Here is a 19,100-nt window from a genome sequence, read left to right as displayed (position 1 = left end):
CCCCAATTTACTACACCGTACCTCGCTGTATCATTTATACCTCTGCAAAATAAGGCAGGAAAAATGCCAGTCCTTTAACAGAGATGTGCAGTGCAAAGCAAACATTTCAGCCACTGCAAGAAGTAACCCATTAGGACAGCAGCTGAATCACCTCTTACACCAGTTTCAAAGGGAATAGGTCTTCATAGAATGTCTGTAATTAGAACATGGTTACTATTTCACTTGTATTAATTTTTCTTGTTAGGTTTTTTCCAATCCCCCCCAGTCTCCACCCTGTGCCCCATACAGGTGTCTACTTTAGAGGGGTAAATCACAAAGGGAGGGTGGCTGCCTGCACGCAGACCCCTCCCCATCAAACCCAGTGCTCGTTTCACCGGAGAGACCAACCACAGCCCCTCTGGTGAGGGTGCTCCCCCCAAACAGATGGTGCAGGCACATCAGAAGTTACTGACTTGCTTTGTCTGTGTAGGACTTCAGTTACAGTTATGACCAAGTCCTGAACACTGATGTGAAGGGGAAAAAGCTTTTTTGCAAGTTTCAACCCAACACCTCACAGACACAGTGCTGGGGGACACTTCACTGTTCCCACTGCTGACCACTCTCACCATGAACCGTGCTTGCTTGCACCACAGCCTCACAGGAACGTGTAAGGGATGAGGATTCCAAATCGACAGTACAACACACAAAGGCAGCCCGATGGGCAATCTCAGCAGCAGCATCTTTATGATAACTCCATAAAAGTCCAGCTGCTTTATAAAGGCTACGTCGTTATTGTGATATTTCTGAGCTTTCTTAGCCAACTGCAGCACCAGGTGCATGTTTTGGGGGACACAGAACCCTGAAGCCATCCAACTGCTGGAAAAGCAATCTAGAAATGAAATGCTAGCTGCTGGCACCAACGAGAACCAACCCACAAACACCACAGAATAACTAAGACCCAAATTAATGGGCTACACTTGAAGACATGAGTAGATTTATTAGGAAAGAAGCTTATTTAATATTAAACGTTCAAGGACAGAGACAATCAAATTTGTAACAGAAATTCAAAGATACTTTATTTCCATTTCTTGTATATCAAGAAGCTAGGAATAGCTTAGTTGTAAAAATGGGATTCGTTTTAGTTCGATTCACACAAATACTAAACATTTATCTTGTGTTTTAAAGTCCAAGAATGAAAACTTGCAATTAAACACTGAGCAAGCCATGTGTTCAGGTTATGTTGGTTTCTTATCTTAAAAAGTCTTAAAAGAAAGAAAGGATACAGGACTTATATTTTCAGTAGCATATGTGCTATTATCAACACATCTCTGAACTCTGGGAGGAAACACCAGTCCTGAATTGAATTTTATAAAAAAAAAAAAATTTCTAACTCAACTTTATATTTTTCTACGCCACTACAGCTTTCTTTCACCTCATTTTAAAGCAGATCTTCAGGTTAAGCTGTCTTCCGCAGTCTTCGCAGACTCTTCAGGTAGGACTCCTATAATGCAAAATGTTGGGAAAGCAGAAAATTAGCCAGCACTACGAGCACTGCGTTCACCACTCCTACACCTCGGCCCAGTTGTTAGCTGTCATCTTAACTCTACAAACCATCCACATTGAACATGACTGGCTTTAGAAGCAATAACGTAGCATTAACGGTTTAATTACCAACATTTAGAGTTCCTATCACAGATAATGGAACTACAATAATTTCTGTTGCAAGCAGCTCATTTATCAGCTGTCCTCTCCACTGTTAGTTCCTTATTTCAGGTAAACAACTAAAGACCTTCTGCGAGAATAAGAGCTACGCCAAGTCAAGAGTGGTGGAAAACTTCAAGTTTTCCTTTTAACACAGTATTTCTACTTCCGATCGTTTAGCTCTTTCATTGCCAACAAACAGCTTTTCAGCAAACATTCCCGCCATGAGCATTGCAATCATTTGGTGGCATCTGTGCATTTACATTTGCCTTAGGGCTGCTCTCAGCCATTCACTTTCTCTGTACTCTGGCTGGCTGCAAATTCTCCTACGCAGTAGGAAATATTAAACACATACCTCTTAAAGACTCGCATTGCATTGAAAGTAACAAGGCGGTTATTATGTAGTGTTTATTGCATTTTAAACGCTTTAAAGATATCTAATTCTGGGCAGCACTGCATCCCTACACACAGTTGAAAGAAAATTCCATTCTGTTAACATCAGATTAACAGTAGTCACACAATACACAAAAAAATCCTTTTCGCTATCTCGAAAATCAAAAACACAACAGTAAGCTTAAAGATTACAGGCAACAGCATTCAAACATGGATGTGGGTAGAGAAAGGAGTACCTGGCATGAGTACCTGCTTAGTTTGACTGAATCCTTGATTTTTAATTTGGCTTTTCATGGGCCGCTCACAACACCAACGCTGTGTGAGGTATGGTAGTCAGCTGCAATAATTCATAAACCCTACACTTCCATCAATCCAATGCTACTGGCTCTCGAGTTACAGAACAAACTGCATTAGAATGCAAGGCAATAAAGCAAAAAAAAACTAGAAACATCCTTGACAAAGAAATACTAGCAGTTTATATAAAAACAAAATAGTCCAACATGTGCCTCAAATATTAAGTATTAAAGCAAAAGTTTCTGCTGTACCAACACAATATGGACTTAAATACAAAAACAGTGCAACTTTTTTTTTTTTAAAAACGATAACAAAATCCCTAAAAATAAAAAAGGATCATTCATTTGTCTATGGTGGCTATATTACAAATAGGTCCCAAAGAGGCACACTAATGGGGGCACGAGTCTGCTACAAAAGAGCTGAGACAAAACAATGTACCTCAAAATGTTTTGCAGGACTACACTGTCCTTTCCTTCAGAAGGTGCTTTAGTATGTCTTCTTACTTGGCTTAGTTCCATCTTCATCTGTGCATACTTACGCTGCACTGTTAAACAGTAACAAAAAGCCCTAATCAAAGTTTGAAATAATGCACTTACCTCTGTCTGATCTGAGGTCATATCAGATCAGTTTTAATTGGACTGAGTGTCACCTTCAGATTTAATGTCTTCACTGGTCCCATTGACCTCATTCTTAGTATCACTCTCCTTCGAGTCTGTATTTGTGTCTTCACTCTGTTTTTCTCGACTACTGGACTTCACACTACTTTTTTTATCATCAGATCCCCTCTTTTCTGCCATGAAAGAAGACATTGACCATGGATTTCAAAGTAAAAACAAACATTGCACAAGTGAGATACATATTGCATACAAAACCGGACAGTTAATTTCTATGGCAATAACAGTAATACTTGGTTATTAAATTAAGCTGGAACAGAAAGGGAACAAAACAGGTCAAGAGGGGACAGCAGAGGGCGGGGAGAGAGGAGAATGGACAGAGCTCCTAACAGAGGCAGCTGCTCAGTCCTCTGCCAAAATACACAGGCTGGAGCTAAGGAGGCAGTCAAGACGTTAGGCCAATGTGTAATTTCAATGCACGGCTTCCTTACTTATCAGGGACTCTGTCCCCAAGGTTTACTTCGTGATGTGTGTGGCGGCCTTTGGTTCACGATTCTTATTAAATCTAGTTCTTGAAAAGAGTCTCCAGGAAGAGTGATGGGATAACACATCGCTGCGGTTATCAAACACATTAATGCTTGCAATTAAAAAAAACCAGCAAACATTTGGGGAAACCAAGAAGATTAAGCACTGCTGGCTTTGAGGGTGGGGGCCACAGTGACAATCAAATTACTGTACAGAATGTCACCAAGGCTGCACGCTCGGCAGCATTTTATACAACCAGCAGTCATTTATAATCTAATCCTCAAAAAAGCCTGGGGGGACAATATGAAAGGTAAGATAAAAAGCACTATTTCCCAAAGGCAAAGGGACAGCAAGGTGGGAAAGACCCCACACTCTCCTCGTGAGTTGGAAAGGTGACTGGAGAGTTTGCTGACAAACTCCTCTTTTCCCTCAGTAAATCTTAAACAAATGAAGGAATCTAGAAGTAAAAATATTCCCATGGGAAGAAAACCATTTCCCATCAGAGCTGCGTGCCTCATCTGTAAATTCAGTATTTACAAATTTAACAAAAATATCAATTCTGTTATTTCACATGAGATCATTCAACCTTTGATAAGTAAGGATACTTTGGAGAGCAAAAAAAGAAATAATCCAAAAAACCAACCTCTCTGATGTCATCACACAGAACAACATTCACGCTCTTTTTTCTGATTATTCCCTGCTATCCGGGCAATTAAATAAATAATATACACACATATATATCCCCAAGACAGGAGCAAACAGATCCAATACCCTGAAAAAGCTATTTTAAACAATGTTATCATCTAGACTGGCACAACACATCTAAATTCCACAAGACAAAGTAGAAATTAAGCTTTAAAGAGAAGCAACATCCCAACTTCTTTGTTTTAAAACAGACAACCAAAGGGAGGAGTAGAGCCCCACACAGGAACGAGGGCAACTGCCTAATGAATGCTACCCCTGAGGTTTCATCTGCAGCAGCACATCCAGCGCGCGGTGCCTGGGGAAAGCACGCAGCGATGTCAAAGCTAACTGAAGGACTAACCATTTGGTACCTGTCTGCCCTCGGTTTGGCAACTCCGCAGGTAGATTGCACTCTAACTAACCTTGTTAAAAAGTCTTCTTTTTGAGTCTTATAGGTATCTCCGATGCACCCGTAGATCCACTGAGGAATAGTAGTCTTGTTTCCCCGCAGAGGACTAGTAGTCAGCCCAATAATCTTATCTTCTGTCCTATGTAGATATGGTAGATCTTAATAGCCCTACGGATGTGCAGTGTGCAGGGGTTTGATCTGGCTTGTTTGTTTCTTGGATTTGGTCAGGAAAAGTAATTTTCTTTATGATTAAAATTTGCTATTAAACTGTGGTAGGAAAGATGAGACTCTTCTAAAAACTTTAAAAATGAAACAGTTTTACCATAGCAAACCATCAGTTTGCCAGGCAGAACCGAGAAAGCGTATTCAACAAACAGCGCAACAGCTGAACTTCTGTCAGCTCCAGGAGTACCTGCAAGCAGTTACGTTCCTCCACTGCATCTCCAATCAGTAAGGTTTCTTTCATTAAAAGCACACACAATTAGCTTGCTGTTGCAACTGTGCATATCATTTCAGCTGTGATCTATTAGGTATAATCACACAACATTGACTTTGCTTCCCGATTTGACACATGCACATTTTTCTGACTGAGTTCATTGTGCAACTGAGATGAATTTTGTGAGAATTCTTACCAAGGTAATGTGAGCGGTTTTACTGTTCAGAGAATGCAAAAATCAGTCAAACACAATATCCAGTGTTACTGAGGATGTGGGTGTTCTGACAACATTTACTGAGGTTTAATCACTGACACCAAAACACAATCACAGATATTATTATTTAGATACAAATAGATTAATCCCAGTAAGCTGAAGGGCCACCTTAAGGTGCTCTGGAGGCCCGTTCCAGCATTACCTCCCCCCCCAAAATTAAGCGACTGGCACAACAGGTGTCTGCCTTTTCTGAAATAAAACCCAAACAATTCTTTCCCCTACTCTGCAGTTGGCTTACGTGAACAGCAGTTGTGTTCTGCTGGGTTCTGCTAAGCTAAGGCTCAGCTGGTGTTTATGGCTGGCAGGCTCCCTCCGTTAGCAAATGCCTCCCTGCTCCCGAAACTCAAGTTAGAAGTGTCTCCATTTCTACATACACTTTTTTTCCTCACAGTCTTAAAGGTGACTGTATTCCACAGTATTGTAGTGCACATGAAGCCAGGAGTTCTGAATTTTCAAAGTACGGCACTAATATGAAGTGCAAAGGTAGGCAAGCCCTGGGCCTCTGTGCCTGGCTTTTTCCCTGTGACGATTCATGTTTGTAAAGCAGTTTGAGACTTCAAAACAAAAGGCACTGCTGTGAAGAGTTACAGCCAGGCTTTTGCTGCTTATTTTTATAACGATGGACACAAAGACAATTGAATTTTGAGGCCAATACTCCCAATGGAGTAGCGTACATTAAGACTTCTACCTGACTTCTTTTTGTGCAAACAGCAGAGCAGATTGCCAGCCACACGCTTCAGTCTGTGACGCTCCAAAGCTGTTTGCTTAGCCATTGCCACACTGAAAACGTGAGGGTGTAACGCTATTCACAGCTTCATCATACAAATCCAACGCTGGCTTGTTAAATACTATAGGTTTGGGTTTTTCCCTTCTTTTCTTCTTAAGCATTTTCCCAATGAAGGGAGTACAACGATCTCCAGCATTACAGTCCTGCTCTAAGGCCTATGGGTGTTTCTATAAATGTTATAATTACATAGGCAAAAAAAGGTAACTGATTTTTCCAGGTGGAATTTTCATCACAGTATCACCTCACTGTTCTTACTGCTGGAAGAAAGCAGCAAGGAGCAAATGAAACAGCCAGCAAGGAAATCAGTCAAGTTAAAACTAAAAATATCAAAGTGCTGCAGAATTTCACTAGCTCCTCTATTTACAGAAGGATTGAGGAAAGAGCTGAAAAGCCACTGAACTCAAAACCAGACCGAATTTGAAAAAGTTAAGAACACCTTAATATGCATAGTTACACACAGAATAGTGAATGAGACATTCTTGACTAAATACCAGAAATCTGTTGATTGAGGAAGCAAAAAAGGCTCAGTATAAGGTAGGAATAAAGTAATAAAAGGACAGGTAGAGGCTGTAGTACTGAACCTGAGTTGAAACACTGTGCGCCAGTCCCCCTGCCAAAGAGCAAGCAGTAAAACCCCGCTTGTTTACAGAGGGCAAGGCAAAATAAGAGGAGAATCAATACTGGAAATGTACTGCAGTATAAACCAGAAAAATTCAAATGGGCCAAGGAAGTCAAGCAAGAAAAATACATGAAGCATTACCAGCATTTTAAGAACTAATCCACTGGATAAATATGGAGAAGTAAGGGTGGGACAGAGAGGCCTATGCAATCCAGGAACATGCACGTAGCACCTCGCATTCAGGAGAACCTCAGAGGTACCTTAGGAACACAACACTGTTCTGTCCATTACTGGCAGTCAGCTCTAACTACGGAGTGGCTGTTCCAGACGGGACATGAGTCAGCACCCCAGAGCCAGCAGGTTAAGCCAGGAGTCAGTATTACATTCCTCCAGAAGTGCCAAGACTTTTAAAGGGGTAAATTTAACAATAACAGCCAGTTAATACCTTTTCACAGAGTGTATGTGTAGTGTTCTCTCCGTAACTCTTTTGAATCCTAAAGGCAAAGCTTCCAAACAGCAGCCTTTGATGAAGCACTGAGTCACCATGTACATGGCAGGTACTGCTATAAAAGCGTTCCAAGGACTCACACAGCATTCCCTCGAGACTCACCTGAACACTGACAGAGCAAATCTCTCTTCATTTAAACCCCACCATCGCCACCACCAAAACCAATAGGGGAAAGGGTGGAGGGAAGAGCAGGAGACTGGGGAGAGGGCATGAAGCTGTAATTTAAAGCCTTACAGAAATCCTGCAAGATTGATCTTGGATTGCATTCATAGATTAGGTAAAAGCTTAAAGCACTGTTAAAAGAAAATAATGTAAATATAATAGCGTAGAGAAGTGATAGATGGTACAGGTGAAAAAGCAGCTACTGATCTCCCACAGAACTGTACTGGCAAAGGGCAACTGCAATAGGTTGGAATAGAAGATATTCACTCATGGTTTTTTAAAAGGTAAACAGGTCTTAAGATACATCAAAATCCTGCCACACTTAATTTGCAGACAAAGCAGTGAGCTTTTAATAATTACTGTAACAGAGAAGAGGTGGACGCTGGGGTGTACGTATGCACACGTGCATTAACAGTAACTGGAACCAAGAAAATGCTTCAAATCAGTTAACGGCAACATCTACAGCTCCTAAATCGGCTCAGATGGGGTGCTAGGAACTTTCAGTCACTCTCTGGAAGATTTAAGAGCTTTTGAGGCTTTAGGGAAAGGTTGCTTTCAGAACTTGATGCAAGCTTGGTCTTCACACAAACATACCTTTTTCTTTTGACTTCCTGTCTTGTTCTCTCTCTCTGCTTTTGCTTCTGTGCTTGTAGGATTTCCGATCCCGGCTTTTTGATCGTCTCCTGTCCCTACTGCGAGACCTATGTTTCCTTTCTGATCTGTCATGACTCCTGCTTCTTCTTCGGTCACGACTCCTTAACATTCATAGAAAATGTCAAAAATATACACGTCAGCTAGTATTTTACTGCTTTAATAGATTGAATACTTCCAGAAAACAAACATTTAAAACAAGCCTTAGCATAGTGTATAGAAACATTTTTCTGTACATGAGACCTGACCTCACACTGCCTTCTTCATTTACTCATTCAACCACACAGCTTAAAAATATTCACTCCCATGAATTAAAGAGCAACTTAAGGAATAAAGAAAACAAGACTCTGTTCTTTGCTAGTATTTGTCCACTCAAAGCTCCCTCCTAAGACCACTTCCACCACAGTGGTGTCATCTGCTTCCCAAAATGGAGAGAAAACAGCACACACGCAGCAAAACTTGTTTGTCCTCAGAACCAGTGAAGCATGTCTTCACTTGGGAACAAGAACAGTGATGCTAACAAATCGGTGATGGGACCCAGGCTGACAGATGGAGTCCCCACAAGATTTTTATGTTTTGGAAAGTATTTTACATGAAAACACACACACACGTGCACACATGTGCACACCTACCAACCTGCTTCGCCTTCTTTCTCTGCTTCTTGACCTTTTGTGGTCTCGTGAACGGCTGCACCTTCTGTCAGATGTTCTGCTCGAATGTCTACTCCGTGAACGACTCCTTTTACGTCTCTCTCTATCACGAGCCCTCTCTTTTTCTTTTTCTTCCTCTTCACGTCGCCTCTTCCTTTCCCGCTCCTCTCTTTCCCGTTCCCTCTCTTTCTCTCTCTCTTCTCGTTCTTGTTTCTCTTTTTTTAACCTCTCATCACGGTCAGGTTCTTCTGTTCTTTTTCGTAACTTTTCCTTAAAAAGAAGTTCACTTGATTAAATGAAAGCTACTCAAGACAAATCATTCCATCTAACTCAGTTCATACATTCTGAGAATGTAGACGCTTAAGCTTTTCAAATATTTCAGGGCTTTTCTCCCCACAGAAGCCCTTTATAAAATCCCTGAAACGGAAACCCTTTGTCTTGCAGAACTTTTTTGCCTGGCATTCTCACAAGAACAAAGGCCACACAACACTCTTTCACAAAGGCCATACAAAATTCCCACCTGAATTTATATCTTTGCTTTTATGTGGCGTAACCACATATGACAAAGAATGCCAGTGCAAGTATGATAAACGCACAGTGGGATTCCCTTTAATTTTTATACACCATCTTTGGAGTATTTGACTCCCTTCAGAAACTGGACAGCCTTTTGTTTACCACAGGAAGCCTCCAAGCAATTTGTTATGTTAAATAACTGGAGAGATGCTTACTTTTAAATCTTCTACAGTAGCTTTTATTTTGGCATAACCCATGTGCTGCTTTCCCATCAAGTGGTCATCTACCCTGGACTGTGCATCTCCTACAATTAAAAATGCTCCACAAACTTCACAAACTTCCATTTGCTTTTCTTGGGCTGCGAAGCTCTCAATTGTCTGCAAAAGAAAAATATTTGGTAAAGCAAAAGAGAATTTTTATCCAGAAACCAGTGAAGAGGTTTAGAACCTTATTGTTATTATTGTCAAACCCCAGACCCTAGCGAAAGCCGAAAACCGTAACTGCATGCTTTGTTTCCAGAGCACTGCACCTACTGGGATGAAGAGGGCAAAAATAAGCTCCATATGCCCATTTCACATGATCGATAAAGAGTCAACTAGAAAACACACAAAACAAGCCCTAATCCTCACTGCAAAGCATGAGTATGTACACAGCCACATCTGCAGCTTCCTCGCAACCTCAGGATTAACAAAAATAAGAATCAGTTTTCTCTTAATATGATTTCTTTCGCATTAGCCAAAATGTCTGAAGCTGCGGAATAACCATGGAATAAGGCTCAAGGAATGACAAGACTAAACTGCTCCATGAAGAAACACAAAGAAGGAATGCTGGGCTTCTATTTAATAGAATGGTGGTGAAATTAATTTGCTGTTGCAACAGACATACAAGAAATACACTGGAATTTCAACATAAACCCGACTGATTATTGCTGCGCAATGTTCGTGCATTACATACTATGGACACAAACACTATTGCCTGCAACATGTAAGAACTTCTAGAAATAAAACAGGAATAACACTTTTGAGAGTATTATTAAACACTGCAATAGAATGTTTAAACATCATCTCCTTTTTGTTGACGGGAACTTGCTACTTCACACATTACCTCTGGCTTCGGTAGCTTTCAGAGCCAGATGCCTGTCTTGGGTCACAAACTTAATACAAGGGCTTTCTGTGACACAGACTCAGTGAAATAATAACTAAGCTCCAACTACAGTAAGATGCAAGCTCTCCTCCAAGACTGCTGTGAAAATAAGCTCACCATTTGTGCGCATGAAACCCACTCCCAAACTACAGAGAGTCAAAGAACAGTTTGGATTGGAAGGGACTTCAAAGCCCATCCAGTTCCATCCCCTGCCACGGGCAGGGATGCCTCCCACCAGATCAGGTTCTCGAGGCCCCATCCAACCTGGCCTTGAACACCTCCAGAGTAAATAACACACTGGGTTAACACATGGAAATGTCACGTTATTGTCTAAGGATTCTGCACAGAGCTCACATGCCTTCCGCGCTAGGACGAGGTTATTAAGAACACACTGTTGCACCCAAGTTTGAAGCTACAGACATTACTTACTGAAGTTGTTGATCTCAGCAATTCTCTCTCTTCCTTCAACTGTTCAACAAGTTTCATCATTCCTTGTGCCTCTTCCACCTTTCCCTCTGAACCCAGTTCTTCAATCTAAAGGACAATTTAAAAATTCAACTGTAATTTTTGATCAAGTAACAGAAGCAAGAGATCTCTCCTACTGAGGATCAAAAAATCTTACCTGTTGCAGAAGTACATCAATTTTGTCAGTTAACACCTGAATCTTCTCTTCGTTTTTGCCAGTAGGTCCCGCTCCCTGCCAAAGAGTACAAGGGGATTATTTGGTTTTACTTAAAATAACTTTAAGACACACAAATGTACGTCTTCTCATATTCCAGAGACACTTCAGGAATAGCCTCCTCCTGCTTCTTCTCCCATGAAGACCTACTAACAATAGCCTACTCTAACATAAAACCCTCCTCGATACAGCTCACTCCACTCCTGCTGAGCGAAGCAAGTTCTAGTCACACTAATTCCTCCTAAACCAACAAAAATGTTCAAGGCCCTGGCCCATAAAAGCTAAGACATCTGAATTCAAAGTCCTAAATTTAAACTCTGGAACTGCCAGGCAGCTATTACGTATCTTTGCAGACACCCAAATTTGACTTCCATGGGCTCTGAAATTCAACTTCTGAGCACAAATACAAGCTGAACCTCACTTCAGCCAAAATGTCGGTTGTTAGACACTTGTTAGCAGTGTCCTGTCTGCAGGGTGCCCGAACAGATTACATCCGCTTCCACACCGCTTTACTCCACAGCCATCAAGCTCTCCTGACTGAAGACACCATCCACACCTCCTCCTGAAGCAACCAGACTCTGCACGGAACGATTATGTAGGGCAGCAAAAAGGAGGCGGGCTATCCTAGCTGTCAGGAAACTCTTAGAGCACAGGTCTCAGTCAGTGCTTCAAATCCATCACCAGACAATAAAAAACAAATGGAGTTAACACACAGACTGTTTCTCCCAGTCAGTTTAAGCCTAACATTAACAGCTGCCTAGTACACAGCTTGGAAATGAGAAGGAAAGACTCCTGTGCCACTTTGGCAAGGTGTGATCCACAGGCTAATAGATGAAGAGACTTATCTAATGAGAATCTTCTGGAGAACAACTTATTTTACCCAAAGACACAAGGTAAAGAGAACATGAAGACACTGCCTAGAGCACAAATTGCCCAAAATGATCCTTCCAGACTTACCCCAGAAGATTGTTGGTTCTGTGACAGCGCCAAACGAGCATGGCCTCTTCGAATCCTGCGCTCTACCTCTGCAAGTAAGCTCTGTAAGTAGCGCAAGAAGTCTCTTTCGTAGCCTACTTTCATAAACCGAGAGCTCTTCTCATACCTGGGAATATATTTTAAGAATGAAAGCTCACGCTTTTGCTATACAGCAAAATAAAAAACCTGCAACGGTATAAGTTCTTGATCAAGGTAAGAGAATATCATACATGTAAATGTTATGTAAATCAAAAAGTAATTAGTTTCTCGTGATTGGGTTGCTTTTAAAAAACGTCAAGCACTACAGACAATGTTTGCATTAACAGATCAACCAACATACTTACTGTTTACGTAGATTTTCATCATGAATTTTTTCACAAGGACCTAAAATGATCACACAAAAAGTTTAAGCTTGCAGTCTTGAAAGCTGCATTCACAATCCATCAGCATTTGTTTGCATACCGTGATAGAACAGGGCTATAAACACTTTGCAGGGACTTTTGTGCCCGCTTTTCTGCTTCCTTTGCTTGGAGTTTTACAGACACATTAAAGAAGAACATTGACATGGTTTAGTAATTATAAAACCAAAGGAGATTCTGAAGTCTCCATATAAAATAGAATTTCCAGATCAAGTTCTACTTAGGTAAAACTACAGAAACAAAATAATACCTTAAACACCTGGGGTCTTAAACAAACACAAAACCACAACCCCCAAACAAACCAAACACGAAAAATTACATAGGAAGGGTAATTTCAACAAGCACTTTCTAAGCTCCAGACAGCGTTCTTTGCAGTGAAGAACTGGCTACTAAAAACAGTTGATCTTACAGAGTAAAGTGAGGAGGTGTGGCCTGAGTCCACGAAGGCAGTTACATTAAAATGCCCCACCTTCCTCAGTGTGCCAAATTTTCAATAGTCTTGAAAAGCAATGCTAAGACCAGCAGCCTGTTCTTCCCAGTTACTGTCCCTAAACTACATGTTGTCCACACGCCATCACTGGAAAGCTACTGGTTATATAGAGAGGGCCTCCAGCAATGCCTATTACAGTAAACGAGACTCTACAGGAAAGCAGCTCAAAAATATACACTCACACAAAATCAAGTTAAACCCCTGCCTAGGCAGAGTAAGTCAAACCAGCAGCCAACAATTCAGGAGAAAACCACTCCTGAATAAAAAAATTTAGCTAAATAAATTTAACTTACACTGTAAGAAAAAAAATATAAAAAATAAAGTTTTTTCACTTATAGAAGTACGATCTGGAGTAAACATCACTTTTAACATACTATATCACTTTCAAAGTGTTCTGACCGAGCATTAAATGATTAAAATGTAGTTTACAAACTGAAGTTCAACTGTAATTACATAGAAGTGAATAAAAATTACGAGGCTTAGACTTACCTAGATCAGAACGGGTATTTGTAAATAATTCAGCGGGGCAAAAGCCACAAAGGTAGTATTTACAAACCTGGCAGAGGAGAAAGAAGAAACAGGCATCATTTTTACCCTCGTGAATTGGCAATTTTAAGTATATGCTCCTATTTCCTGAAATATAGTGTAAAACCCCCTTTGCAGACTGCAAAATTTCTGTGCATTTTACACACGCACCCCTGCTATTCTTGTGCTACTGGGCAGCAGAAAGTGCTGCAAGGCGCATCTTAATGACAAAACACTCAAACTCTGACAGTAGTGGTAACCAGGGCAATGATGGGATTTCTTAATTTTACTGCTAGATACTTAAGAGTACAGGGAAGTGTCACCTATTTGTAAATACAATATAGTATTTGATAGTTACAAAGGAATTAAATCAGATTGGACTAATAAAAGTTACTGCCAAATTCCTGAACTGTGAAAACCTAAGAGGGTGTGGATGTCTGCCACAGAACCATGGAAGCAAGTTCCTTTTAGCTTGTCTGTAACGGCTTTGTGTTCAGCCTCTATCTCTTCAATGCTCCTGGCTCAGAGAACAGAGGCCATGAACGTTCTAAGCTCAGGTACTGCTTCAAGGATTCCGATCTCAATTCAAAGACTTAAGAATAGACACAGTAACTATCCAAAAGCTTCCCCATTCCAATGCTTCTGAAAATCCCTACTTTCAGAACAACATGCAGAGACACTGTGCACCTCGAGGCAGACACAGAAGACATTCATTCTAACCTGGCTTCCTGCCAACTAAAAAAGGGCTTGTTTTGTTTCAACATAGCCTATTTTTACATTAGCAAGTCAGGTTCTTTTTGATAACAGAAAAATACCATCAGGCAGTTAGGAAAAACCCAACCCAATAGCTGAGCCTGTAAATACTTAACATATGATGGGATAAAACCAGCTTTTGTTAGAAAGATTATTCACCCTTACCCATGAGCATGGGCTTAGCTGGTCAAGTTGGTCAGTTCTCAACGTTCATACAGAGAAATATCTCCCATCTGTCCATCACAACAGCCAAAAAGATACAATCAGAAATACTTGCATCCTTACCTTCATAAGCAATCTTCAATAATTAATTATTCAACAGACCTTTCCCCTTCACGTGACTACCATTAACTGAAGTATCAATCCAAAATTAGCCTGGATGTCTGTCTAACATCACCTTTGTATCCAGTAAATCTAATAACTGCTACTGCGTGTTACAGGCTGGGCTGGATCTCTCACACACAAAGGCTTGCAACATGTTAATACCTAAAATGCATTATGAAGTATTTTAACAAGTTGGAGTGAGGAGAAAGACCCCAAACCTACCCCAGACAAACACCTTACTGAATGCCTGTGACATCAGTTGATCAGATTAGATCAGTCTGATTTACCATTCCATGCTAACAGCCAGACTACAAATCAGACTACAGGAGTTACACTTTGGCCTGACTGCTCTGCACATCACACAGAAAAACAACCAAGCTTTCTACTAACCAGCCACAGAAAGGAAAAAAAACACACACAAAAAGATTTTATTATCTACTTCTCCCAGGACCCAGGCTAGGACACCATGGCACTGATCTGAAGACACATATCAAGAAGAGTGAAGAAAACACCACTCAAAATCACAAATATTTTTCTTCTCGGAAAGCAAGGAGAAAGTTATTGGACAAAATTTGTTTTCAGAATCTGTTCTCTTCCCTGAAAGCAGCAATATCCCTTGTTTTGACTTCAAGTTGTTTCAAGGGAGCAGTTTCTGGGATAAACTCCTGTATGAGTCAATAGAAATGTAATTTCTCTCTACCTTCTCCTCCATCCAAGTTTTAGGGTCAGTGAAAAGGCACTTCCTGAGAAGTTTCAGGGACAGATTAGACAATTTCCTATGCAAACTGGCCTGTAACAGTTCTGAACCAAGTGTCAACAAAAGGAGCATGAGAAAAGTTCTTGGACGGATAAGTACAACGAAGGAAAAGGAAAACAACACAACACCAGAAATTATTAAAGTGATTTTATGAAGCAGCACTGCTAGGGGAAAAGTCTCCTCTTATGAGCTGATGGTTACAGCCAAAAACTGTAGTGACCACTATTAAAATAAGCAGTTTAAACATGTGTCACACATTGTAATAATTATATATATAAAAAAAACCACAAAACAAACCCCACACTGAAATACTGCAGTACTTTTCTCCTAACTAGGTCTGGAAGCTATGGTACCCAGTGAATTCCTTAATATTCTCTAAGAGGCAGCCTGCAGAGACACACTTAGATGAGAGTGGTTCAGACTCGTGTGTCTGCAGCAATTTTCTCCCTCTCTCATACCTAGCTCATTACGATCTTCAACTGAATTTGCTTCAACAGACAAACTACTTCAGCGAATCCTGCAGCTGCCCTGAAAGGTATCATTCTGGCTCAGCATCACGTGTGGCGCAGCCCCCTTGGCAGGCTGGAGGTGCCAATCACCTGCACTCACCGTGCTCCATGATGAATTAGAACAGAAAGGGCCAAAAACAGCTGAGACATCGTAGAGCCATTAAAGGACTGAACGGAGGTGATACGCTTCAAATGGCACTACTCCTCCACAGCTTATCCAAGCACTGCACTCAGCACAGTCAGAAGTAACAGGGCAATGCATTCCCCAGTAGCAGAAATAGAGCTACAGGCAATTCAGTACAGATATGTACCTATGCAGGTAATAAGCACTCGTTCCTTACTGCCGAATTATTCCGATGGCTCTGCTACCAAGAAAGTGGAACAGAAAGGAATGTTACTGCCAATCTATTACAGCAAGACTAGCAACTAAAACACTAGAACAAATACAGACAAATACTTGGAACGTTTCTCTTCTTCATCTCAAGTTCACTAATCCTTGAAATCTCTTGGAGGTGTGAAAGCCTCTTCCAGAGTGAAAGACTCTTCCAGAGTCTGTGAAGCAAGTCAAAGCATTCCTAAATAAACAAACTATTGACAGCTCTGTATCATTAATGCAAACCAATTTAGGTCTCTGGCATGAAAAAAAAAACCAATGTAACACATCATAAAGAGCCAATACCATCAAATCATATTTTAAACACAGAATCTGCATTTTGAGAAACTGCATTCCATCAGATAACTGCTCACTGCCATTTGTCCATCACAGCTCTCCATCCCTCCACACTGTCTGAAAACACTGGATTTACCTTGCAGGAACTGTCACAATCCCAAAACACTGCATGAAGCGCAAGCAGTTAATGCTGGGCTTGCCTGTGCTACAGAACAGCCTCAAAACTCTTGTGCAATTGCTTCCACATGAACTTGTTTTGTACAAGTAGCATATTAAGGGTGAGAACGCGCGAATCAGTGAAGTTACTGCTCCAGAAATATACTTTGTCTATGGATGTGACAGTGAGCAGAAAGACAAAAATACATGATACTAGTAATCTCCTGCACAAAAACCAGAAAGCCTTTATGGCAGAACCAGAACTGACCATCTAAGGAAACACTGCAACACAGAACATACAGCAACCAGGATGCAAATTCTTTGAGATTAGAGCCTTTAATCATGTCCAAGAACCTGAGGTCTACAAAAGGCTTTACAATACACAATCAACATGTTCCATTAGAACTGCAAGCTCTCAGCTATCACACGCTCTGCTTCCGCACCTTCAGAACGAGCTACTCCTATGTTGTATTTCATTGCATCTTCCAAATATTTCTTTATATCCTCTGGACGCAAACTAGAACTGATAAGAAAAATAGAGATCAGCTTGTTTTGATAGCCTCCCATATCTAAACCTGCTGAATCGTGACACAAAATTCTAAACTTTGGTACCAGTACAACAAGCTTACACTGAAAAGCTACATGTTGACATAGGTCTAATTTTACAAGAGATGACATTAGCATATATATTTTCTCTGAAAAGCCACCCAGCAGGCAAACAGATGAATTAACGTTACTTCTTGAACCTATCTGCACTCCCTGTCTTTTAAAAACAGTCAGCATTGCAAATTTAATCTTTGGGCGATGCAGGAAGTCTAACTGAAACACTGTATTTGTTTTACGAACTCATCAGCAGACGACAGTAATCTATGAAAACACTCCTTTCAGAGAGGCTGCTTTTAATTATGGTCCTGTAAACTTAATAAACAAATGCAGGAGCAGAGCAAACAGCAGCAGCTCCTGCAAAGCTGAAGGCTCAACCCTAAGCCAATGAATTTCCCACTGCCCTTAGGAACAGGGCAGCTTTCCGCTTCCTCAACTGTCAAAGGGGGACCAGGAAGAAGAGACAAGGCCCTGGTTCTGAGACCCAAAACTGAACAACAACTGAGAGACAGATTCCTGTGGTTACAGTCAAGCTACTTATTGCAGAAAATTAACGAACCGTCACAGTAACAAAATACAGAAGCACTACAAAACACCAGCACTGTTTAGGTTATCCTCCCCCGGAGCTGCAAAACTCCTTTGAATTAGAAAGCATAGAAGGAACCAAACTTTTCTTAGCAAAATCCTCAGTTTCGAAAGTCTTACGTCTCTTCCTTGCGCTGCACCCTCCCCGTTCCCTTCCCCAACACCACACTCGGGAAGAGATCCAGGGACACTTGTTTTCCAAACTACTAACATCTGTCTCAGCTGCCTCCGCACAAGCCAGCAGGCTCCTACTCAGAAAAGCAGAATCTCACACACACACACACGCGATTGTTTCCCTTCTCCCACAGGAGGGTTCGGCCACCACAGCCCCTGCTCCCCTTTATGGACTCTGCACGGACACCACCACTAGAACCCCAACACTCTCCGCTCCCAGCACGCAAACCGCCTCGCAGAGCCTGGTTACGGTGGTTCCTGGGTGGCCCGGGCCCAGCCCCGCCGCCAGGCAGGGTCCCGCACCCCTTCTCCCCGCTGCCGGGAGGGGCTATGGGAGCGCTCCCGCCGCGGCCAAAGCCCGGCCCTGCCAGAGGAGAGGGAGGGAAGGAGGGAGGGGAGAGGCGGCCCCGCCGCACTCACGCTCTCATGGTCCCACCGCACGTTGCTGCGCTTCTCATCGGGGGCCAGGTTTCTATCCCGGCCCATGAGCTCATCGAGGAGCTGGGCGGCCGATATCATGGTGTCCTCTTAGGCCGGGTCCCCCCCTCCCCTCGCCGAACGCCGCCGCTTTCTCCTCCCCAACCGCCCGCGCCGCCGGGACTGACAGAGACAAAATGGCTGCCCGGGCTCGCCCCTGCCCACAATGCACCGCGCGCGCGCGGCTCGCCCCTGCCCACAATGCACAGCGCGCGCGCGAGCGCCTGGCCCCCCTCCTCTGCCCACAATGCACCGCGGACCGCCGCCGCCGCCGGGACTAGCAGAGATAAAATGGCGGTGCGGCTCTCGCTGGCCATAATGCATCGCGCGCGCGCGCGCGCCTCGCCCCCTGCCCACAATGCACCGCGCGCGCTTCGCAGCTGCCGGGATTGGGCAGAGACAAAATGGCGGCACTCATCATACACCTTCCTCTGACAGAAGGGAGAGCTTTTCCTCCACCCGGGTCTGGGTGTCCTGGCGCTGAGCCATTTGTTATGGAAAAGCAGCCCCTTTCCTCAGTTTGTTATGGGAAAAGCAGACAGTTCGCCCCCAGTTTGTTATGAAAAAAGGAAGGATTTTCCCCCGATTTGTGAGGAAACCAAAGACACTCCCTAGTTTTTTAGGAAAAAGGAGACACTTTCCTTAATTTGTTATGGAAAAAG

General features: G+C 42.3%; 1 protein-coding gene across 4 annotated transcripts; it reads right to left on the bottom strand.

Annotated features, from left to right (window-relative positions):
* Positions 1 to 1,350: 1,350 nt before the first annotated feature.
* Positions 1,351 to 18,592, bottom strand: LUC7L3 (LUC7 like 3 pre-mRNA splicing factor). 4 transcript variants are annotated; one of them, XM_054083193.1, is made up of 12 exons: positions 18,382 to 18,592; positions 13,395 to 13,461; positions 12,341 to 12,380; positions 11,979 to 12,123; positions 10,965 to 11,039; positions 10,772 to 10,876; positions 9,415 to 9,576; positions 8,673 to 8,956; positions 7,980 to 8,140; positions 3,017 to 3,157; positions 2,806 to 2,911; positions 1,351 to 1,480 (listed from the first exon to the last, which is right to left on the bottom strand). In XM_054083193.1, exons 1-12 carry the CDS (start codon positions 18,478 to 18,480, stop codon positions 1,468 to 1,470), a joined length of 1,398 nt encoding a protein of 465 aa, XP_053939168.1. In that variant the 5' UTR covers positions 18,481 to 18,592; the 3' UTR covers positions 1,351 to 1,467. The 4 variants fall into 4 exon arrangements, 3 of the variants coding, with proteins under 3 accessions (XP_053939168.1, XP_053939167.1, XP_053939169.1); XR_008452826.1 differs by having other exon boundaries at positions 2,806 to 3,157; positions 18,382 to 18,591; XM_054083192.1 differs by having other exon boundaries at positions 1,351 to 2,911.
* Positions 18,593 to 19,100: the final 508 nt, after the last annotated feature.

The sequence above is a fragment of the Cuculus canorus genome, chromosome 18, assembly GCF_017976375.1.
Source record: "Cuculus canorus isolate bCucCan1 chromosome 18, bCucCan1.pri, whole genome shotgun sequence".
Classification (NCBI taxonomy): Eukaryota; Metazoa; Chordata; class Aves; order Cuculiformes; family Cuculidae; genus Cuculus; species Cuculus canorus.
This window is presented reverse-complemented; position numbering and strand designations above follow the sequence as displayed.

What these genes read in the sequence shown, in the direction of transcription:
- LUC7L3 (XM_054083192.1), bottom strand. Translation starts at nt 18,480, where the DNA reads ATGATATCGGCCGCCCAGCTCCTCGATGAGCTCATGGGCCGGGATAGA. An exon ending in CAGGAAGTCAAAAGAAAAAG is followed by an intron (nt 3,158 to 7,979) that starts GTATGTTTGTGT and finishes CTTTCATGGCAG; the next exon opens with AAAAGAGGGGATCTGATGAT. An exon ending in TGAAGACATTAAATCTGAAG is followed by an intron (nt 2,912 to 3,016) that starts GTGACACTCAGT and finishes ACTGTTTAACAG; the next exon opens with TGCAGCGTAAGTATGCACAG.